We start from the raw sequence: 20,179 nt of genomic DNA on the forward strand, positions 1-20,179 counted from the left end.
CAACCTGCTGATGAGATGAGACGAGTGTGCACACTGAAAACATCCTGTTGGAAGGCTGCACATAGCTGCAATGGCTTGGCGCTGTTGATCACTAAGGTGTCGTTCAAGCTTGGTCTCATGATGTCAAAACATGAGGAAGATGACTGTTTTTTTTTTTTTTAGTCCAAATCTAATTAAACTGACCAATTTATTGGTTGATGCATGGATCAAACACTTGTGAATTTAGCCTGTGTTAGCATGAAACCAAATTAATTGTGGACTCCGAGGGAAAGTGTTTCGTGTCCAATGGTGGTTGCTGTGTATGTTCACCTACATGAACAAGTTTTTTCTGCAATAACTTTAGGATGTATTCGTTACTCCTGACAATCTCCTCGGGAGTAGGCGACCGGTATTCCTCCTCCTCCTCCTCATCCGCTTCAGGTGACGACTCATCCTGAATTTCTAAACATAGCGTTGTCAGAGTTTCTGTTATCGAAGATTGTCATTTGCAATTAGATGGACGATGAAAATGAACTCACCCCCTTCTTCTGACAAGATTTGGGAGCCCGACTCATCTGGATCCTCTTTAGGATCCGAAGTCGTGTCTTCTTCGTTCTCTTCCATTTTCAACACGCTCCCGCGCGTGCTGTACTAATCATCCACGATACCGCAATAATTCTATAATTATTTAATCGTGAATTCTGTAATTTAAGACCCAGGATTTCATTGCAAATACTGATATGTAAAACAATCGTAACATGTACAAATTATCTTAAAATAGACCAAAGGGATTCGGTGGCTACACGTCAACAAACTATGTAAGATTGTGTGGCACACTGACGTAAGATGACGCCACATTACATTACGTGAAAAGTGACGCAAAAAGGTCCCCATCAGCGAACCTTATTTTGACAGTTTACAGGCCGAGTAAAGACAAAACAAATTGAAACGATAAAAAAATAAAAATAAATAACAGGCTACATGAGATGTAACAGTGAGATAACAATCAAATGAATTCATTTTTTAATAATACAAATATAAATCAAACAAGCGTTTTAATACATCATAAATGTGGAACCACGTCCTTCAGTTTTTTCTTTTTTTGCATGTTGGTGTTGGCTTGATTCCGGTTGTGGTGTGGTTGTCTTGCATGTGGTAGGTATAAATATGTTCAATCCACAATTTTCACTTAATAAAAAGATTACTAGACCACCCTGACTTGCTCCTGACTATTGTGATGCTCGATCTGATAATGACATCTTAATATTGTAATCTTTTCATCATTACTGTAATAGTGGCTTGTACTATCTGAAACACAGGTGACATTAATGGCTGGACTCAAACGGTATCTTCCAAGTGTTGTGAAAGTATGAGAGCCACAAAATAATTTTAAACGAAGTTTTATTTTATTAAAAAAAATAGTGATGCACCAATGCTATACAAAATATAAACATGAACAAGCAGGTTATAAGAACTTTGTAATTTAAGTCCAAGTAAGAAAAGGGGACTGGTTGCCTCAGCAGCGCTGCTGTATGACACCTCTCTATTCATGTATGTCGACACAGGATCTTGCTTGTGCATGTGTGAATTTCTGGCCTGTGTATATATATTCTACAAAGTAAACCTACAGTCCTACACCCAGGGTAATAACATTTCTTCTTAAATACATAACAACAATGTCACACAAGTGTCTCTTCGCACTCCTCTTTTACAGTACAAGAGAACTATTCCAAGCTTGGCGGATTTGCCTCCAGGGAGTTCCAAGAACTGAAGCAGCAATGATAAGGAAGACCAAGATTAAGCCTTTAGCCAAAGCCTGAGAATATGGCTCACCTAAAAAAAAAAAAAAAGAGGAAAGGTTCATTTTAAACTTGGATAGAATAATCTTAACACTGACTTTGTCCAATAGTCATTATAAAATTGAAACATAAAATATCAGTTTGTGATCAAATATTTAGTGTGTGCATATATATTCCCTTGGTAAATTGAGTGCTTTTTATATAGTGTTTTAACTACACCATACGGTGCCCAAAGCGCTTTACAAATGAATCCTCACATTCGCACATTCATACACCACTAAGTCCTTATTAAAGTAAGTCCAGAAACCATTATGTAACGAAACTCTCACCAGTGTAATATTTTGTCAAGGGGAAGGCAAGCTGAGGCCAGCATACATCATTCCTGTTGCAATCATACTCTGTGAAGTTTATCTGGAACCTGAGAAACAAAAAAGTACAGTAATACAGTTCAATTCACCCTGAACCAGTGGTAATAAGAACACTGAACAGATCCATGAACCAAATAATTTGACCTAGCATTTTAAAATTAATTGATGGAACTAATGGCAACATTTGTTAAAGGGGGGTTTACAATTTGTGCAATTACCTGGTTTTAGGGGGTCCAGTATGGATAGGAATGTCAATAAAGGTAACTGACGAGGTCACGGGAAACAACTGGGCCTCTGTGGGATCTGCACATGGAGATAAATCCCCTCCTCCACAGTCTATTGTCCATGTTGACAGTGTGGATCTAAAAATGGTCAAAAACAAGAACTACTAGTCTTGAGTCACTGTTATTTACAGTGTGCAACATGAATTGAACTTCTATACACACCGAACTTGTATAGCTTGGATATTCCTTTGAGCATTTCCTTCAGTTGTTTCAGTAACTGAACTCCAGATGTTGATATGGATATTGGATGGAATCCCACTGCATGAACCATCTCCATCTCTCAATGAAGTGCTCGAGTTCATATCTAAAATTCAGTTCACATGACAGTAATGCATAAATATTGTTCATTCCATGATCTAACGTGTACTAAAAGACACTTATTCATGTGTACTTACAGCTTATTTTGACCCAGTCTGCTTCTGTTTCCGAATTTGGGTTTCCACTGTTTGCAACATACGTGGCTGTGATCAGGTTTTTCTGCAGAGAACCAACAGCGTCTCTAGAGGAGACACAATATTTTACTTTGTTTGAGCACATGTAGTACATCGAGTTCTGTAGTTAAATCGTGCTGAGAATCTCACCTGAGGAGATCACACTGGGTCAGGTTTTGTAGGCTGACACGAAAAAGACAACCTGAAGTTGAATTCTCAGCGAACAGAACTGGTTGTTTCTCAGCAGTCAAACACAGCCCGTCACGCACTTACCAGCAAAATAAAAAGTTGGTTCTTTGTTAATTGATTTGAATACAAATAATGCTATCATTCAATTGTAGACTAGAGATGATCAACAAAATAATTGTGATTATATCACCTGGTTTCCATATATTGATTGATGTCCTCTGCACAGAGAAAGCATTATTTTGTGTGTTCTCAATTCCAGCAATGACAGGCCTTCCCACTTGATAACCTGTCATTCCAGATGCAGGTGTGTTAACAAGGTATCATATTTGACAAACACAAATCTCACAGCTTTTCTCAGGATAACATGCACACACCTGGATTCCCCGAGTTGGAGACTCCCACATAATCTCTTGTTAGGAAAATAGCAGAATACCTCGTAGTTAACTCCACTGCAACGAGAAACTGAATATGAAACAAAGCCCCCAAAAACAAATGATTTTGATGATGTAAAGAATATGTAAAGGGCATGTACTGTACCTCTCCCATTCAAAATGAGTGTCCCGACAGAGCGTATCAGACTGATATTTGTGATTTGATTTCCTTTCCAATAGAATGTGTAATCCAAAGCCAAGGTCACTTTCTCACACTCCTGGTTCTGATCTGAAGGGAAATAAATTAATTAATCACATGGGACACAAGTCAGAGTGGCGATGGCACGTTGTAATATTTGTACCTGAATTAACAACTGCATTCGACAGGAAATCACTCAAATCCCCAACCAATTCATCTCTGACTTGTACTGTAACTACACCTACAAGTAAAGAGAAATGATTTAGGCCGAGCTCAACTAAAGTGTCGCCCGATTTTGACTCGACTTGAAGCGTCGTACCCAGTGTAGTGTGACATAAACAATGATGTGTCGTCTGGTATCTGGGAAATTTCACAACCATGACACAGGAATCTGGCGTGTCAGAATTGTATTGGTTTTTCCACATCAAATAGGAGGGTGCACAGTGAGATACCAGGAAAGCGTGCATGACCCCCCCTTTTACTTTGTTTTTTTATTTTTGCCTTACCAGAATAAAGTGTAATTGTAGATCCGCTACAGTAGGTGGCAGGGTGTTTTCATTGTTCGAGTGTGCAAGGCGTTTTAGCTCTTCTACAGAGGTGTACTTGCAAATATTTTAGGCAAATTATACATTCTATAGTTGGGATAGAGAGTTGGCGGGGACGCGCCATATTTTCATCTTCACTGAGGCGATGTAACAAACAAACACAATTGAGAAGCACTGGCATAGTGTGACATGTCCTACATGGCCTCACGATTTGTTCCTAGATATTGACCAATAGTGAGACGAAGTCAAACGCTCATCACTCACTGACCAACTCCCTTTTCTGCCCGAGATATTTCTCTAAGTGCGGGTCCATGCAAGAGCTTGGCTCAATATAAATACATGGCACCACGTCTGTTAATCTGACAACGACCGTCGTGAATAAAAAAGTTGACAAAGTTTGAGCTCAGCATTAGTCAATCCATCATGTTTACAGGCAATGTTATACAATTTTTCTAAGATTGAATACATACCCCCTTGTCCATTGTTCACTTGAATCTCCAAATCTGATGGAAGTGTTTGTAAAGGGAAAGCAGTTGGGCAGGAGTCCAGAAGGGTTACACATTTGAAACTAAAATTCTCCAAAAAGGCAACAGGAGCATTGTAAACACAGTGTCCAATTGCCATCTATGTAAAAAAAAAAAAAAAAAAAATGTTTTGGTTAGCTTTTGGCAACACAAATCATTGTCATGAATAATTCAGACATTACTAACCTGGGGAATAGTGAACAACTGATCATCCAAAGTAAAAATGGGATTTCCTTGTCTGTAGATATTAAAAACTGGTGCAGACAAAACAGGCTTTTGAAAGGAGGGGCGAGGCTTTGGTGTTCTAAGCAAATTACATGAGAAAAATACAACATGTAAACAATTAAGGCAATCAATAACATGATAAGAAATTAAACAAAACAAATAATTCCTTACATTTTGTCTCCATTGTAGAAGAGTCCCAGGTATGGGTTGTTTTCAGGTGGGGAGATGACACAGAGAAATGGAAACCAATCTGGCGAGTCTTCTTTCTGCGCAGAGCAGTGATAGTCTGGAAGAGGAGGGAGCTGCCCACCGAAGGGTCCTGGGAGACAGTGTGACTGAAACAGCTTCAACTCTTCACTCGAACAGTCCTGATGTTGAAATAAACACCAACGTGATATCAATGATATCTTATTATTATTATTATTATTATTATATTGGCCTTTTTTCTTGCCGGTACCTTGTCACAGCAACAGCGGATATCACATGTCTGAACAGTGAGGTCACACGGACAGGAGCCCAGAGGTTGGTACACTTGGTTTGGGATGATCGTTTGATTGTCTTCAATGGAAAGGACATTCACATTTACGAGTGAAGTTATGACACTTGTGTAATTAATTTTAAAGCATAGAATAGCAGATTCAGTATAATTACCAGATCCAGGGTACGCAGAAAACAGACGAGCATGAATCTTGGCCTGGATCAGCAATGATGCCTGAACTGTGTTACCCACACAGGCAGATAACCGCAGGCTCTCCAAGACACACAGCGGCTTTGGACAGCAGTCTGTTTCGTTGTCACCACACAAATGCAGACTTTTATTCAGCCGCAGATTAACTCGGAGTGCATTCTGTGGAATCACAAATCAAACACAGGAGGGTCATTGTACTTCAGAGTCCATTAAAATCACAATAGATTTAGTGTACTTCATCATTAAAGTACTGTTTTACATTTTTCAGTTTCAGCTTCCCATCTATACATGAGATGATGACGTATCACAGTTAAGAAATTTATCTTTCTACCTTTCCAATCAGTTCCTTTGAGACAATCCACAGTGTTTCCTCAGATGCACATGATGGAGGCTCAATACTTCCTGTTAATAAACCAACAACCGGCAACAGTTGACCATGTGCGTTTCTCCCAAAAATTAAAAACGGCAATAATAAAGTAGTTTTGTTGTTTGTACGGTTGTACCTGATACATCTGACGTTAATACAGTGCGCACATTCAGAGAGACGTTTTCTATCTTTCCAAGTAAAAGTGTTGTGATCTCCGGTCCGGTGGCAATAATGGTCGATGGCTGGAAAACTGATGACAATGACATGTATGACTCAACACATGGCTTACTGGCCGTGCAGTCGTATTTAAATATACTAACTCAACTTGGAAATACCTTTTACTTACCAAGGTTTTTGCTGTCCGCCCAACAACAAAGTAGGAAAGATAGGAGAGCCACCACCTTGGTCATTGTATCCAAAGTAGCTTGCGAAGACTTTTTAGGTTTAACGTTTTACTCGTGGAACCAAATCCTGATACGTCGAGCACATGTCTACAAGACTGTGTTGTTTACAATCGCAGTAACATTGAAGATTGAAGCTACCTCTGAGTTTAGCATCGGCGTGCTGTTGCTTAGCGACAACACACTGAAACACACGATGACGTATATTTGAAGCGACTTTTGTATGTTAACGCGCTGCTAAGACGAGTTGTCTGTTTGCCGTTGGAAAACAGCGTATCTGTATTTAAAAGAACACATTTTAGCACGCATGACCACCGTATATAGACTGGAGATTTAACAGCAACACCATTCCCAAAGAGGATGGGTGGATGAACAAATGTCGCTGCGCAGTGAATAGACGTAACATCCGATTCTCAACAACGCTTCCTGTTTCAAATTAGCCCTTGAAAAATATGTAAGCAAAGAGTTTATTGAAATACAATACGACTATTACGTTTCAAGAACCGTAAATATTCCCATTAATGATAATAAAATAATAGTAATAATAATATGTCGGAAAGTATATTTATATAAAGGTTTTAAAATAGGCTACTTTGTATCTGTTCTTAACACACAACATAACATTTTTTCTTTATTATGTAAAAGTGTTTCACATTTTGTGCATTAGTTTTATCGTGCATTTAATTACAGTCATATATTTTTTCCTCAAAACTAAAACTCTATTCGCATTAATTATTTTGTGTACAATTCTCCCGATCACGTGTAGCCCATCTCAAGCGTAAGGTGCTCACTGCGCAGACTCCAAAATGGAGTGACGTGGAAAGTCTACTTAGCGACCTCTGCTAAAACTATGAAGAAAGTGCGTATCAAGTTTCTTGCCTTTTGATAGTGACCTAAATATGTATATATCCATTTGATATGTGAAAGGAACTTTCTTTTTATCCAGTAATAACAAAGGCGTAATAGCGATCACTAGCATCTAGCTGACGATAGAGAGAACCTGTGCATGGATAGCGGATGGACGTCAAGCAAGTCGAGTGTATTTGTACCACAGGATTCAAAATATGACACTGGATGAACAGGACGCAACTTTCGGGACGGTGGTTGAAATTTAATGAACGGTAACTGCCGTCGAAGTTTGTTAGCTTGCTAACAATAGCGGCTACAACTCAGGAGAAGCGAAGGGATATCAGCAAGCTGTCAAAATGGGATCTCTGCTACGCGGTGAAGAAATGTGTTTGGCCCAACTCTTCCTCCAGTCTGGATCAGCATACGACTGCATCGCTGATCTAGGAGAACTGGGCATTGTAGAGTTCAGAGACGTAAGTACCGAAGAAGCAGTTAATGTTAATGTTATGGAAAAAGGTCCAGTTCAATGACCGTAACATACACATGACTTACTTACTTGTCTTCGAAGCCGTTTCCAAATTAAAATACGAAAGGGAAAGTGTCTTGTTAAATTACATTATGCCCTGCAACAGCGGTTAATGCTTGTGCATATGTCTCCTGTTTCAGCTTAATCCCACGGTTAATGCATTTCAACGAAAATATGTAAATGAAATCAAACGATGTGAAGAGATGGAGCGGATCCTTGGTAAGTAATTATTGATCAGCAACAGAATTCCAAAAGGTTTGAGTGAAAGACAATATGATGTGATTGTGATTAACTGTGTAAATTGAAAGCATGAATGCAGTGATTTGGTCCAATGCAGAAGCCTTGAGAAGCTATAATTGCATAAAAAAGAAAGTAGTAATACAATAAAGAACAGAGCGTCTTCTCATTGAATTCAATTGAAAGTTAGTGACCGTTGTCATGAAAAATGCCGTCCTGTGTTCACTGAGCTGAATATGATAGCTCTCACTAAACTGAACTCTTAATTCAGTCAAGAGTAGATAATAACTCCCTTGTGTGACTGCTTGTGTTATGCTTTTTAAATGCTGGTAATAACATTTGGGTAAAATACACAATCGCCTATTTACGGAATTTGAACTGACCCATTTACTCTCAACAGGCTATCTATTGAGAGAAATCAAGAAAGCTGACATTTCATTGCCAGACGGAGATGTTAATCCAATGGCTCCTTTGCCGAAACATGTGATGGGTATAATGGTATGTTCAGAGCCTTTTTATGTTACACATTTCTACTCCTGCTCAGCATCACATTAGTTGTGTATGCACGTGTTCTTCCAGGAACAATTACAGAGACTGGAAGTAGAGTTAGGTGAGGTCATGAGGAATAAGGAGAGATTGCAAAAGAATCTGCTGGAACTCACAGAGTACACACACATGCTGCGCATCACTTGCAAGTTTGTTCAGAGAAGCGCTGAGGTAAATAGGTCATACTGTAGTAGCGGGAATTGTGCACACTTCCTTTCTTCTTGTGTATGCCACACTGCAAGTTGTGTATTAACACAGCCTGGTATACGGAAGAATGTAATCTTCTGTTTCGTGGATTTTCTTCTCTCCCATCTGTTGATTTGCTTTTCCTCCAGAGAGAGCAGGTGCAAGTCTCATATGAAGAGTTTCCTTTCCTAGAAAAAGACACCATGATGGATTACAGCAGTATGCAGAGGCTTGGAGCCAAACTGGGGTAAAATGAAAACTGCTTGTTATATTACATATAGTTTTTGTAAGTGGTTGCTTAAGTAGGTTTAAATTTGTTCACGTTTTAGTGTCAGAACACACCAACTGGGTCATGGTTTGATAATATGTGGGTGATCCAAGCTAGAATATAGTTCCAGTTGATTGTAAAAGTGCTATCGTGGCAAGACCAGGTTTCTGTCTGTAATTTGCTTCGGATATTTTGTGTAAATTTAAAAATCTTTCCATCCATCCATTTTTATAGCACTTGTCCTCAGTAGAATCATGTGTAGGCTGAAGAAGTTAATGCCAGTTGACTGTGACAGAGAGAGGCAGGGTAAACCCTAGACTGGTTGTTAGTCAATCACAGAGAAAATAACATCCATCAATTGGTCCAAATTAATGTTGGTTAGAAATTCATAAATTAAAAAATTATACCGGTATGTCTTAAATTGTCTAATATTTATATTTATTGTGTTTGGGGTTATTTAGGAATTATTTTTCACAATTACTGTTATCAAGTAGGGATGTAACGATAAGGGCAATATTGTGATATTGTAATATTAAAACTGCCACAATATCGTCGCCATCATGTTCACAATATTTAAAAGGAACACATCTGGTAAAAAATGTCAGGTTGATTTTCATTTGTGCAGTTCTAGCACCCTCTAGTGGCTAGTTTAGTAGTGCAATTAAATTTTCATTAGGGATGTTTTGGTCTTCAATGTTTAAAATCTATGCTAATTGTCAGATGAAGGGGAACCTAATTTGCTTGTGAAGCGATAAATGTCTGCTTGCATTAAGCATGTAAGCGCCTCAATATTGTTATTCGAGATTGTAGGTGGTTTATATGCATTGCTGTTATGTACAAAAGCACAATATTGTCCATTTTTTAGTATGAGCTCTTTTTTTTTTTTTTTTTTTACAATGTTGTGTGATCTATTTTTTAAATACCAACGCACACAATATCGTGATAATTATCGTATTGTGACCTTCATATCTTGATAAAATCGTATCGCGATGTTTGGATATCGTTACATCCCTATTATCAAGTAAGGTCATTGATAGTGTACTTCACATAGGAAGGATGGATAAGTAAAATACTTGCATGGTTGGGCTGTTTGTGATTCTTGTCTTCATTATTTCACAGTTTCATTTCTGGGCTCATCCAGAGGGCAAAGATCGAGGCCTTTGAGCGGATGCTGTGGAGAGTGTGTAAAGGTTTCACCATTCTCAGCTACGCTGAAGTCGAGGAGTACCTTGACGATCCTGACACTGTAGGTCTTCAATTTGGCTCTTGCTTGCTGCGTTACCTGCACATTTTAATTGATTAAAAATGATGAAGTTATGTTTGCTATTCTGACCCTCTAATCCATAATGAAATAATTTTATTGTGCCGTTTTAAAATTAAGTAACATTGGTCTGCTTACGTAAGTCTTTTTTTATGTTGCATTTTTCCATAATGCAGATTTCTAAAAGAACAGTATAATCCAGATGTGTTTTAGATTATGTTAATTGAAAGTACTGGGCATCATGACAGTATTTTAATGAAGCCTTTTTTTTGTTTGTTTTTTTGCCTCTTTATAGGGTGAGCCCACCAAAAGTGTGGTGTTCCTAATCTCCTTCTGGGGTGAACAAATTGGCCAAAAAGTGAAGAAGATCTGTGACTGGTAATATTCAACACTGCTATATTGGATTGCTGTCGAAAGTCATATCTTTTTTCTTTCCTCTCTAGCTACCACTGTCATGTGTATCCATATCCCAGTAGCAATGAGGAGAGGAATGACGTTGTGCAAGGACTAAGTACTCGCATTCAGGACCTGCACACTGTATGTCTTTTTTTTTTTCTTTTTTTTTCCATGCACTGGTTCAATTGGTTACAGAACACAAGTTCAATGTGTATTCCTGAATTTACTGTCATCTTGTGAAAATGTAATCCCCAGAAGTTAAATATCTCTTAACGTACTTGCTTATGATCTTTCGAAAAAAGTGAGGCAATATAGTTAACAGCAAAGAGTAGATGCAATGAAAATGTTAAAATATGTAAAACTCCACAAGTACTTGGGCCACATTCCAAGTAATTTTAAACCATTTTAAAAGCCTCAAAATAAATAATTTCCCTTTCAAATGAAGATAATATGCAAATTGTTTTCAAGAAATTGATGCCATATTTGAATACACCCCCTTTAAAAACTTAATCAAAACAGAAATAACATGATATACTGTTCAGATATGTGCACATTGGGGCATGTTTAAATGTCGCATCAGTGCACCCCAGTACAGAGAGAAAAGTAGCCACAAAGAGTGTCTTTTAAATGGTTAACCAATTTTCCTTGAGTTAGCGAGTCTGGAAAGTTTCTCAGGAGGGGTCATTGCTTTGCAAATCATTTGCTAGCTTTAAGCTACTGTGACTGAAAAATCCAATTGCACTCACTCCTTGTAGCACATGACCAACATGAGATCCTGTCAAAAATTCTGTGCACCTACTTGAACTCTATCCCCTCTGATTGTATTTGTTCAATCAAGCCTTTAGCTGGAAGTATCAAGTGTCATCAAAATGTAAACTACTTCTTGTAGGTCTTGCTAGTAATTCTATGAAACAACTCTCAAAGTGTGGTGCATTGTTGTTGTTTGCAGGTACTACGTAGAACTGAAGATTACCTGAAGCAGGTCCTGATCAAGGCCTCGGAATCGGTGAACACTTGGGTCATACAGGTCAAGAAGATGAAAGCTATCTACTACATTCTCAACCAGTGTAGTTTTGACGTCACCAACAAGTGTCTTATTGCTGAAGTCTGGTGCCCTGTTGATGAGCTTCCCACCCTGAGAAGATCACTCGAAGAAGCATCGGTAGGGAAACTCTTAAACCACTACTGACTTTGTCATTAGTTCACATTTGTTGTTTCTGTCATTTTCAGACTCAGTTATTAGATGTATGATTCATTGTTAATTTAAGTGTTGGGCAACTTGGTCTTAAATGAATTGAAATGGTAACTAAAATACTTCATACATGTAGTTACCAGGGAAAGTAGTCACCTGGTTACTTTTTTGAAAAACCTTCAAATGTCAAATCGAGTTTTTAAGCATACTTTAACACAATATTTATTGGACACAAGTAAACATACTGTCGGCACAAAATCAAGTAATTCATTTTGTATACTACTAAAAGTTTCAACAAATATAAGTGCTTTTAATGTATTTTCAGTGAGATAATCAAGCAGGCAAGTGCTGGTAAAATCTGTTTCATGCAATTCGACTTGTCATTTGTTAATTGTTGATAACCCGTTATATTGAAATGTAGTGTACGGTAAGAATACGTAATGCAATAAATTAGTAACAGAATAAATGTACTCAACAAATATGTTGCCAACCACCAATCAAAAGTATTTGTTTTTGTAGACAGATTTACTGTTTATAAAGTGCAGCCATAAAAATAAGGCAATTGATGTTGCACCTTATTGAATTTCTTTATATTCAAGAATGTTTGTAACTTTGCATGGCCTGTGTAATCCTACTCCGACCGGTATTTTGTCAACTAGTGATTTAAATGACTGGTGTCAACTGCAGCATGTGCTCCACAGCACAAGAAAAATATTGAAGCTTCATTTGTTTTGGTTGTGTGGCAGTACTTTGTCTCCCTTTGCATTCACGGCCACTAAGGTTGGAATTACTCAATTGGTTGACTTGATGTGGAGAAGCACCTTTATTGTGTACACTGAATTATTTCTTTTAATTTTGGGTGCTGGGAAAAAAAGTAACATTTATACTTTCAGCTCAAAAGGCTACTTTAGCTGTAAATTTAACTGGGATCACCACTGCTGTTTGTTTATTTTTTTTCAGTCCACACAACATCCCTACTTGTGTGCGCGCGTATGTGCTGTATCAAACTGTATCAGTGCTCTAGTAATTACAGTAAAGTAACCTTCAGCATATTTTGGCAATAAAAGTAAGTCTTTTCATTGATTGAAACAGTAATTGTATTATATATATATATATTACACTTTACAGTGAAAAAAAAACACCAACACTGTTTATTCACAATGCCAGGACTCCCATGACTGTTCATGTTAACATTGGTGACATGTATTATATTTGACAGAGGAAAAGTGGATCAACAGTTCCTTCCTTTGTCAATCGCATCCCCACCAATGACACTCCCCCTACCCTGATAAGGTCCAACAAGTTCACTGTTGGCTTCCAGAACATTGTGGATGCCTACGGAGTGGGGACATACAGAGAAGTCAATCCTGGTAAGTGACGAGCTGCTACCTTTTTTGTTTGTCGCTTGGACAGTTTTTGATGCGCAAACACATGCATTTGACAAAATGTTTATCATATGTATGGACATTTCTGGGCTGCCATGTATATTACAATTACTGCCCTACAGTATGAAAAGACACAGTGTTGTTCCTTCATTCTTCCCCACTCTTTATTGTAGCTCCTTTCACAATCATTACGTTCCCCTTCCTTTTTGCTGTGATGTTTGGAGACATGGGTCACGGACTTCTTATGGCTGCCTTTGCTGTTTGGATGGTGTTGTGTGAAAACAACCGCAAACTTAAGAACACCAGGAATGAGGTAAGTTAGTTGCTTTTCAACCTGTTGTAGACGCGTACCTGTATCCTGACATGATGTCCACATACAGATCTGGAACACCTTTTTTGAGGGTCGTTACATCATCCTAATGATGGGCCTCTTCTCTGTTTACACCGGCCTGATATACAACGATTGTTTCTCCAAGTCCATTAACATCTTTGGTTCTGGATGGAGCGTCAAAGCCATGTTCAAAGCTAATGCGTGGACGTAAGTGTTTCACAAAGACAGTAAACAAGTCGAGGAAAGCTTGCATGATGTGCTGAAAGAGTCAAATATTCTGGTGGTTTCATCTTTTCCAAATAGTGATGAGGATGTCAAGAGGAACGGCTTTCTTACTTTGGATCCAAATGTAACAGGAGTTTTCAGGGGTCCATACCCTCTCGGAATTGACCCAGTGAGTGAAAAGTAAAAGTCTTGTCACACTTAATATCAAAATAATTTAACATGTTTATGGTGTTAAATGATTTGGTAATAGAATATTTAGTTAATAATCCAATCAATGCAGTCACAATAAAATATTGTCATGTACAGCTTTTATGTTGAATTTCATTAGACTGTTGGTTTAGATATTGTTGATTTAGCTATGTGCCATCAATACGTTTGATTAGAAACTGTTTTGTGCTGTTGGTTTATTCATTTAAAATTTGTTTTATTTAAGATTTGGAACTTGGCTTCAAACCGTCTTACGTTTCTGAACTCCTATAAGATGAAAATGTCAGTGATATTGGGCATCACTCACATGAGCTTTGGGGTGATCCTCAGCACTTTTAATCACTTGTAAGTATTTTCATTTTTTATATCAGATGAACACAAACTATAGGACTTCATTTTTGACCTCACTTATATTTCTGAAAACAGGCACTTCAGGAGAAAGTACAACTTGTACTTGGTATTTCTCCCCGAGATCTTGTTCCTGCTGTGCCTCTTTGGATATCTGGTGTTTATGATACTCTACAAGTGGCTTTTCTTCTCTGCCAAGAACTCCAGACATGCTCCAAGCATCCTCATTCACTTCATAAACATGTTCCTCATGCAAGGTGACTCAGTGCAGCCCCTTTACCCTGGACAGGTGAGGAACAAAAGTGTCCCTGTTTTCACCCAAAAACTGCACCCAGTGGATAAATGTTACTCATACAGCTCATACTGAATTAGTTCTTACTACACTTTTGTGTCCCAAATACACAAACATAGAGAAGTGCTGAGACAATAGAAACTAATTGTTTAATTAGAAGACAAGTTATTGGAGTGCCAAAGTCCAAGCAAAAACTCACATTTCAGGGGACAATGTTATTTATTAGTATGAGCAGCATCTCACTGAGATATCCATCCATCCATCCATCCATCCATCCATTTTCTTGACCGCTTATTCCTCACAAGGGTCACGGGGGGTGCTGGCGCCTATCTCAGCTGGCTCTGGGCAGTAGGCGGGGGACACCCTGGACTGGTTGCCAACCAATCGCAGGGCACACAGAGACGAACAACCATCCACACTCACAAGCACACCTAGGGACAATTCGGAGCGCCCAATCAACCTGCCATGCATGTCTTTGGAATGTGGGAGGAGACCGGAGTACCCGGAGAAGACCCACGCGGGCACGGGGAGAACATGCAAACTCCACCCAGGAAGGCCGAGCCTGGACTCGAACTGGAGACCTCAGAACTGGGAAGCGGACGTGCTAACCACTCGACTACCGTGCCGCCCTCACTGAGATATGATTAAATAATAATATTTGTCTAAGTATTATGTGATTTATTAGTTCTGAGAGGTTTTTATTTTGAGAGTTTGGTAGTTTGGCTGAGTATCAATTCTAATTTCCTGAATCGATTCAATTTCGATTCACAAGAGTTCAGTTCGATTCAATTTCGATTTTTCCCGGTTCGATTCACTTCAGTTCAATCCGATATCGATTAATTATGGAACATCAATTCTTCTTAAATATCAAAAACAGTCAAGTGTGACAAAAACATTGACATCAGCAAGGATGAGATGAAAATATTGTCATAATTCTAATTCAATAATTGTAAATAAAATTTAAAAAGATTCTGAATTGTCTTCAAGTGCAGTAAGTTAGGTCTTTCGTAAATATAAGAAAATAATTTTAAATTCATGGGAACAGTAAGTTTCAAGATAATAAGATACAGAAAAAAATTCGGCCTCTAAAATTCTATTTTCGTAAGAATTTTTTTGGGGGAAAATGAAATATTTTAATAATCAATTCATGCTTTTATGAATCAATATTCGTGCTAAAAACGGAACATTTACGATTCGATTTTTTATTTTTATTTTTATTTTTAAACAGCCCTACAGTTTGGTATATGTTGTGGCCAGATCAGTCTTGAAAAAAAAAAAAAAAGACCTTAGTCTAATTTGTTTTTTATTTTCTGGTTAAAGAATGGATTGATGGATAAAGCTTTTGATTGATTAAATATTATGCACCTGTAGAATGAAAAAGTAGTACGTAGTGTGTTAGCAGATGTGTAGAGTGGATTTAATTAAAAGAAAAATGATAAATGAAGCTGAGTGTTGATGTTTTGCTTTTCCCAGAGCGGCTTGCAGAAGTTTCTTGTCATCATCGCTGTGCTCTCAGTGCCTGTCCTGTTCCTTGGGAAACCGCTCTACCTCTATTGGCTTCACAACGGAAGTCATCGGCTCAGATTGTACAGGGTGAGTAAAGCGCTTGTTTGCCAGCCAAAACGTCAAAAAGTATGTTTCAACAAATCTGGCTTGGTGTTGTTCGCAGGGGTATGAGCGTGTGCGTCGTAGCAGTGAAGAGGAGCTCTTCTTGTTACGGGCTCATGACATGGAGGAGGGCAGCAGTCCCAGTGAGCTCTCGTCCAGCGAGGAGCAGCACACAAAGGAGGTCAGCAGGGTTACTTTACTTTTACTGTACTCAAATGCTTGGCTAAACCAATAAGATATTATTTTTATGTTTTTGTCCAAACAGTTTGACTTTGCTGATGAGTTCCTGCACCAGGCCATCCATACTATAGAGTACTGCCTTGGGTGCATTTCCAATACAGCATCTTACCTCAGGCTCTGGGCTTTGAGTCTGGCACACGCCCGTAAGTATGAAGCCTTGCAGTCCAGCCAGTGCAGGTTCATCTAAAACAGTGGTTCTCAATTATTTTCTGTCATGCCACCCCCTCGGAAGAAGAAAACATATCGCGCCCCCCACCCCCCCATGGCTTCGTCATATTTCCTTGTCTTAGCTTTCGGGCGACTTTTGTTTGTCTCTTTATCGCCGTCTCTCTCCGCCTGTCTTCTCACCCCAGTTAAATATTTTTTCATGGTGTCACTTGAGTGTCTGCTACACTTCGTGCCTACACGTCATACTCTGTGCTGTGTGCAAAGCGCGCATGCTCAGTGCATACAAAACCCCTACACCACAGAGCAAATGCTCCCTGTGCCAATGAGAGTGCCACTGCCCCCTAATGTAGTGGAGGTGAAATTGCACTTTATTCTAAGACAGTAAAAAAAATAAAAAAGCATGTTCCCCGAGGCCCGCCCCACTATTTGAGAAGCACTGATCTAAAACAAGGCAGATGTTTTAGTGCTAAAAGGTTTATGTAATATTGTAATATTAAGCCACTGTAGCTGCAGTGTAAACAGTAATTCTGGTCCTAAATGTCAGGGGACTGTCAATGCTGGCGGTCCAAGATTCAGCTTGAAATCATGTTACTATCATGGCACTCATTTTTTGATGTATGTAGTAGCCTGATTGAAAGACATTTTTAATTTTTTTAACTTCATGTAAAGTATTTCACTGCGGTACCACCTTTTTTTTTTTTCTCTTTTTTTTAAATAAGAATTTGTGGGTGTTTATTCACGAGCGGGGGCGTTGACTGTGCACATTGTCCCACTTTGCTTTTTTTTTTTTTTTTTTTTGGCACAGAGCTATCTGAGGTGCTTTGGGCCATGGTGATGCGAGTAGGACTACGAATGGAATCGATTCTCGGGGTTTTATTTTTAGTGCCCGTGTTTGGCCTGTTTGCCGTTCTCACGGTGTCCATCCTGCTGGTGATGGAAGGCCTGTCTGCTTTCCTCCATGCCCTTCGACTGCACTGGTAAGATGCCCTCATAATTGCATGAAAACCTGACATGGACTTTATTTAATACAAATCACGTTTTTTTTTCCCTCCCTCAGGGTGGAGTTTCAGAATAAATTCTACAGTGGAACTGGAGTCAAGTTTTGTCCCTTTTCCTTCTCTCTCCTGCCCTCCAGCTTTGAACAGGAAGGTTTACTGTGAAGTAAAGGACGTTCTCTTGAATGACTTATAAAGCCAAAATGTGATTATTCCAGTGATTTCATCAACCAATTTCATTTTTTCCCCTCACCCCTTTAACCATCCTCCTAATTGTGAGCTGAATTTTTTTTAGAGGACCACAACATCCTACAATGTTTGCAAACACTGCCGTTTTGAGATGTACCAACACTGTTGTTCTATTGATGTACAGTAACTATAAGTAATTTTGTACGACAGTCAGTATATACTTCACATTAGAATACAGTTAATGATTTATTTTAGAATTTCAATTTTCTTATGCCAAAAGTGGTTCTTGATGTCACTTCTGCCAGGTTGAGAATTGATGAACACAAGATTAAGTACGTAAATCTAAGTGCAGACAAGGCTTGTTAGATTAGATTTGATTATCGCCTAACCTAGTTTGTTATTTATAAAAGAGAACTGTCTTTGCATTTCCCCACAGCGTCTTCTTTAAGTTTGAATTTTCCCACTCGATCCATCGTTTTGCCTTTTCCCAGGTTTCAATTTTGGCAGATTTGGTTTCCATCGTCCTGGTAGAGAGCAAGCTTTCATAGCTCAGCTTTTTGTTGCACTGCTTGCCTTATGCAACCAAATAACACCACAGACGCCTTCATATAGAGTTGTGTTCTTAATTTCTGATACCAAAACCCTACATATGATGTGATATTTTTTTCATGTTTGTAAAAATCTAAGTCTGGGAACTTGTGGGAAGTGTGAGATACAATACTGATGCTTTTACATTATTATTTTTTTAATTTATTCAGAATTAAATATGACTGCACAGTTGATTATTATTTTTTAAATTTTTACATTAATAGTTTCATATTATAAGCCCACTGTGTAATCAATGAATGAGTGGATAACAGTCACCGCAGCACTTTATCAAATGTGATTATGCAGTGAAGTCTGGCATCCTAAAGTGTAGGTTATTATGACTGTTTTTTTTTGTTTTTTTTAATTACTGAGGGCTAATTTTGTTTATTTACACTTGATTGTTATCCCATGTTCTGACAGACGTGTGTGAACAGTCAGTGATAATAACATATGACACAGTTTTGAGAAGTTTAGATTTTTACCAATTGTATTGTTTAAGGCAATACCGTTATCCCAGGTTTGTTTTGCTATTTGTTGTTAATATTGTAAGTACAAACACTCCATCTTTCTTCCAATTCTCATTTACTTACTCATTTTGTAAGTCTGTAAGACTGCCACTTTTACGTAATGTAATATAAAATGTTTGGAGATGGCTGGACTCAGATAATTTGTTTAGAAGGATTTAATAAAAATATTTTTGCAACATTTTATAAGAGAATTTTGATATTTTTCATTTGACAATGGCTAAAGTGTGGTTGTTTGCAAATGTATAAATATATATTTGTCTCAATAAATCAAGTTGTATGTGACAACACATGCCATGTGTCAAATGTGGACCCTTGAACAGCTGAGTTTCAATTATGAAGAAACTGAATACAATTGAGAAAAAAAAAAACATTAAATACAATTTGTATAAACATTGGCAAAATAGACCCCCCCCCCTCCTTCAAATAAAGAAGAATCCACAGCGGTCCCTAAAACAAAACAAAATGACAAAATGCATATTGATATGCTGCTGAGCTACTTGGGGAATTTCACAAGGGACTTTATAGCAAGTCGTTTTAATTATGAGTTTACCCATGCAAATGAATCGTACCAACAAAACAACCTACCGAATGTAAACCACAAGCAGGTTCAGTGTGCTCTGGGGCTGCTTTCTTGCATCCTGCGAGAGTTGTTGCAACCCAGGCAGTTGCTATCAAGAGGGGCCTCACTTGAATAGGGCCCCAAGAGTTGTCTGACATTGGCTCATATAGCAAAACGATGGCACTGCTGTTCATGACGTGTCGAGAATTGGGCCCCTTACTGATGCTGGCTGGTTGCTATGGGGGCCCCTAAAGAGAGCAGCTTTTGAGCCCTGATCACTGGAAACTGCAGTAAACATTTCTAATTGATAATTAGATTTTTTTTTTCTTCTTCTTTTTTTTAGGGTACATGTATGTCGTAGTAGATCACGTTGAAGCAGCACGTGTCCCATTAGTCAAATGAGAGTTTAGATTACCGTATATTATGGTCAGTGCTGTTATTGTTGCCTAATTTGTGTTGCCTAATTTGTGTTTTTTGACATGTGTTTTTGACATGCGTGCTATTTGATAACAACGAACACATTTGCACAGGATTATTTCCAGAGACAGAAGCAGTGAGCTTTTCCGACCGCTCGCCTTTCTCTTGTCTTGAAGCAGGAAGCTCACTCAGTTTGTTGGTTGCTGGGACGACGCGTAAATGGCACTCCACTCCTTACGCGCACACAAACTTGCCAAACATTTTGAATG

The 20,179-nt window shown here is 38.4% G+C and overlaps 3 protein-coding genes across 4 annotated transcripts in view; 1 reads left to right on the forward strand and 2 right to left on the reverse strand.

Annotated features, from left to right (window-relative positions):
* Nucleotides 1-770, reverse strand: part of LOC144019391 (dynein axonemal heavy chain 10-like) — a 33,320-nt gene extending 32,550 nt beyond the window's left edge. Inside the window, exons 1-2 of the mRNA XM_077522417.1 lie at nucleotides 519-770; nucleotides 314-441 (exon numbers count right to left, since the gene is read on the reverse strand). Coding sequence (XP_077378543.1) covers nucleotides 314-441; nucleotides 519-603 — 213 coding nt within the window. The 5' untranslated portion in view covers nucleotides 604-770. The remainder of the gene's footprint in view (nucleotides 1-313; nucleotides 442-518) is intronic.
* Nucleotides 771-1,372: 602 nt separating this feature from the next.
* On the reverse strand, nucleotides 1,373-6,791 carry tctn2 (tectonic family member 2). The gene is made up of 18 exons (XM_077521116.1): nucleotides 6,316-6,791; nucleotides 6,106-6,219; nucleotides 5,934-6,004; nucleotides 5,566-5,761; nucleotides 5,372-5,472; nucleotides 5,086-5,282; nucleotides 4,876-4,993; nucleotides 4,636-4,789; nucleotides 3,784-3,861; nucleotides 3,588-3,710; nucleotides 3,425-3,499; nucleotides 3,241-3,336; nucleotides 3,012-3,129; nucleotides 2,826-2,929; nucleotides 2,593-2,734; nucleotides 2,365-2,508; nucleotides 2,108-2,196; nucleotides 1,373-1,812 (listed from the first exon to the last, which is right to left on the reverse strand). The coding sequence occupies exons 1-18, from the start codon at nucleotides 6,377-6,379 to the stop codon at nucleotides 1,688-1,690; spliced, it is 2,109 nt and encodes a 702-aa protein (XP_077377242.1). The 5' UTR covers nucleotides 6,380-6,791; the 3' UTR covers nucleotides 1,373-1,687.
* atp6v0a2b (ATPase H+ transporting V0 subunit a2b) lies at nucleotides 6,622-19,224 on the forward strand. Of its 2 annotated transcripts, XM_077521110.1 has the most exons (21): nucleotides 7,171-7,229; nucleotides 7,317-7,692; nucleotides 7,886-7,964; nucleotides 8,383-8,480; nucleotides 8,562-8,699; nucleotides 8,864-8,961; nucleotides 10,102-10,228; nucleotides 10,539-10,621; nucleotides 10,687-10,780; nucleotides 11,589-11,801; nucleotides 13,051-13,201; nucleotides 13,390-13,529; nucleotides 13,597-13,754; nucleotides 13,851-13,941; nucleotides 14,206-14,324; nucleotides 14,406-14,616; nucleotides 16,093-16,212; nucleotides 16,289-16,408; nucleotides 16,493-16,610; nucleotides 17,441-17,612; nucleotides 17,693-19,224. In XM_077521110.1, exons 2-21 carry the CDS (start codon nucleotides 7,576-7,578, stop codon nucleotides 17,793-17,795), a joined length of 2,550 nt encoding a protein of 849 aa, XP_077377236.1. In that variant the 5' UTR covers nucleotides 7,171-7,229; nucleotides 7,317-7,575; the 3' UTR covers nucleotides 17,796-19,224. The 2 variants fall into 2 exon arrangements, with proteins under 2 accessions (XP_077377237.1, XP_077377236.1); XM_077521111.1 differs by having other exon boundaries at nucleotides 6,622-7,692; nucleotides 13,441-13,529.
* The last annotated feature ends 955 nt before the right edge of the window (nucleotides 19,225-20,179 follow it).

The sequence above is a fragment of the Festucalex cinctus genome, chromosome 5 (genome assembly GCF_051991245.1).
Source record: "Festucalex cinctus isolate MCC-2025b chromosome 5, RoL_Fcin_1.0, whole genome shotgun sequence".
Lineage (NCBI taxonomy): Eukaryota > Metazoa > Chordata > Actinopteri > Syngnathiformes > Syngnathidae > Festucalex > Festucalex cinctus.

Bases quoted from the DNA above. Each gene is read 5' to 3' on its own strand.
- atp6v0a2b (XM_077521110.1), top strand. From the start codon at position 7,576: ATGGGATCTCTGCTACGCGGTGAAGAAATGTGTTTGGCCCAACTCTTC. The intron at 11,802-13,050 runs GTAGGGAAACTC...TATATTTGACAG, and splicing joins GATCACTCGAAGAAGCATCG to AGGAAAAGTGGATCAACAGT. The intron at 13,942-14,205 runs GTGAGTGAAAAG...GTTTTATTTAAG, and splicing joins ACCCTCTCGGAATTGACCCA to ATTTGGAACTTGGCTTCAAA.
- tctn2 (XM_077521116.1), bottom strand. From the start codon at position 6,379: ATGACCAAGGTGGTGGCTCTCCTATCTTTCCTACTTTGTTGTTGGGCG. The intron at 5,283-5,371 runs GTACCGGCAAGA...TTTCAACATCAG, and splicing joins TCCGCTGTTGCTGTGACAAG to GACTGTTCGAGTGAAGAGTT. The intron at 3,862-4,635 runs GTATGTATTCAA...CTTTACTTGTAG, and splicing joins AGTGAACAATGGACAAGGGG to GTGTAGTTACAGTACAAGTC.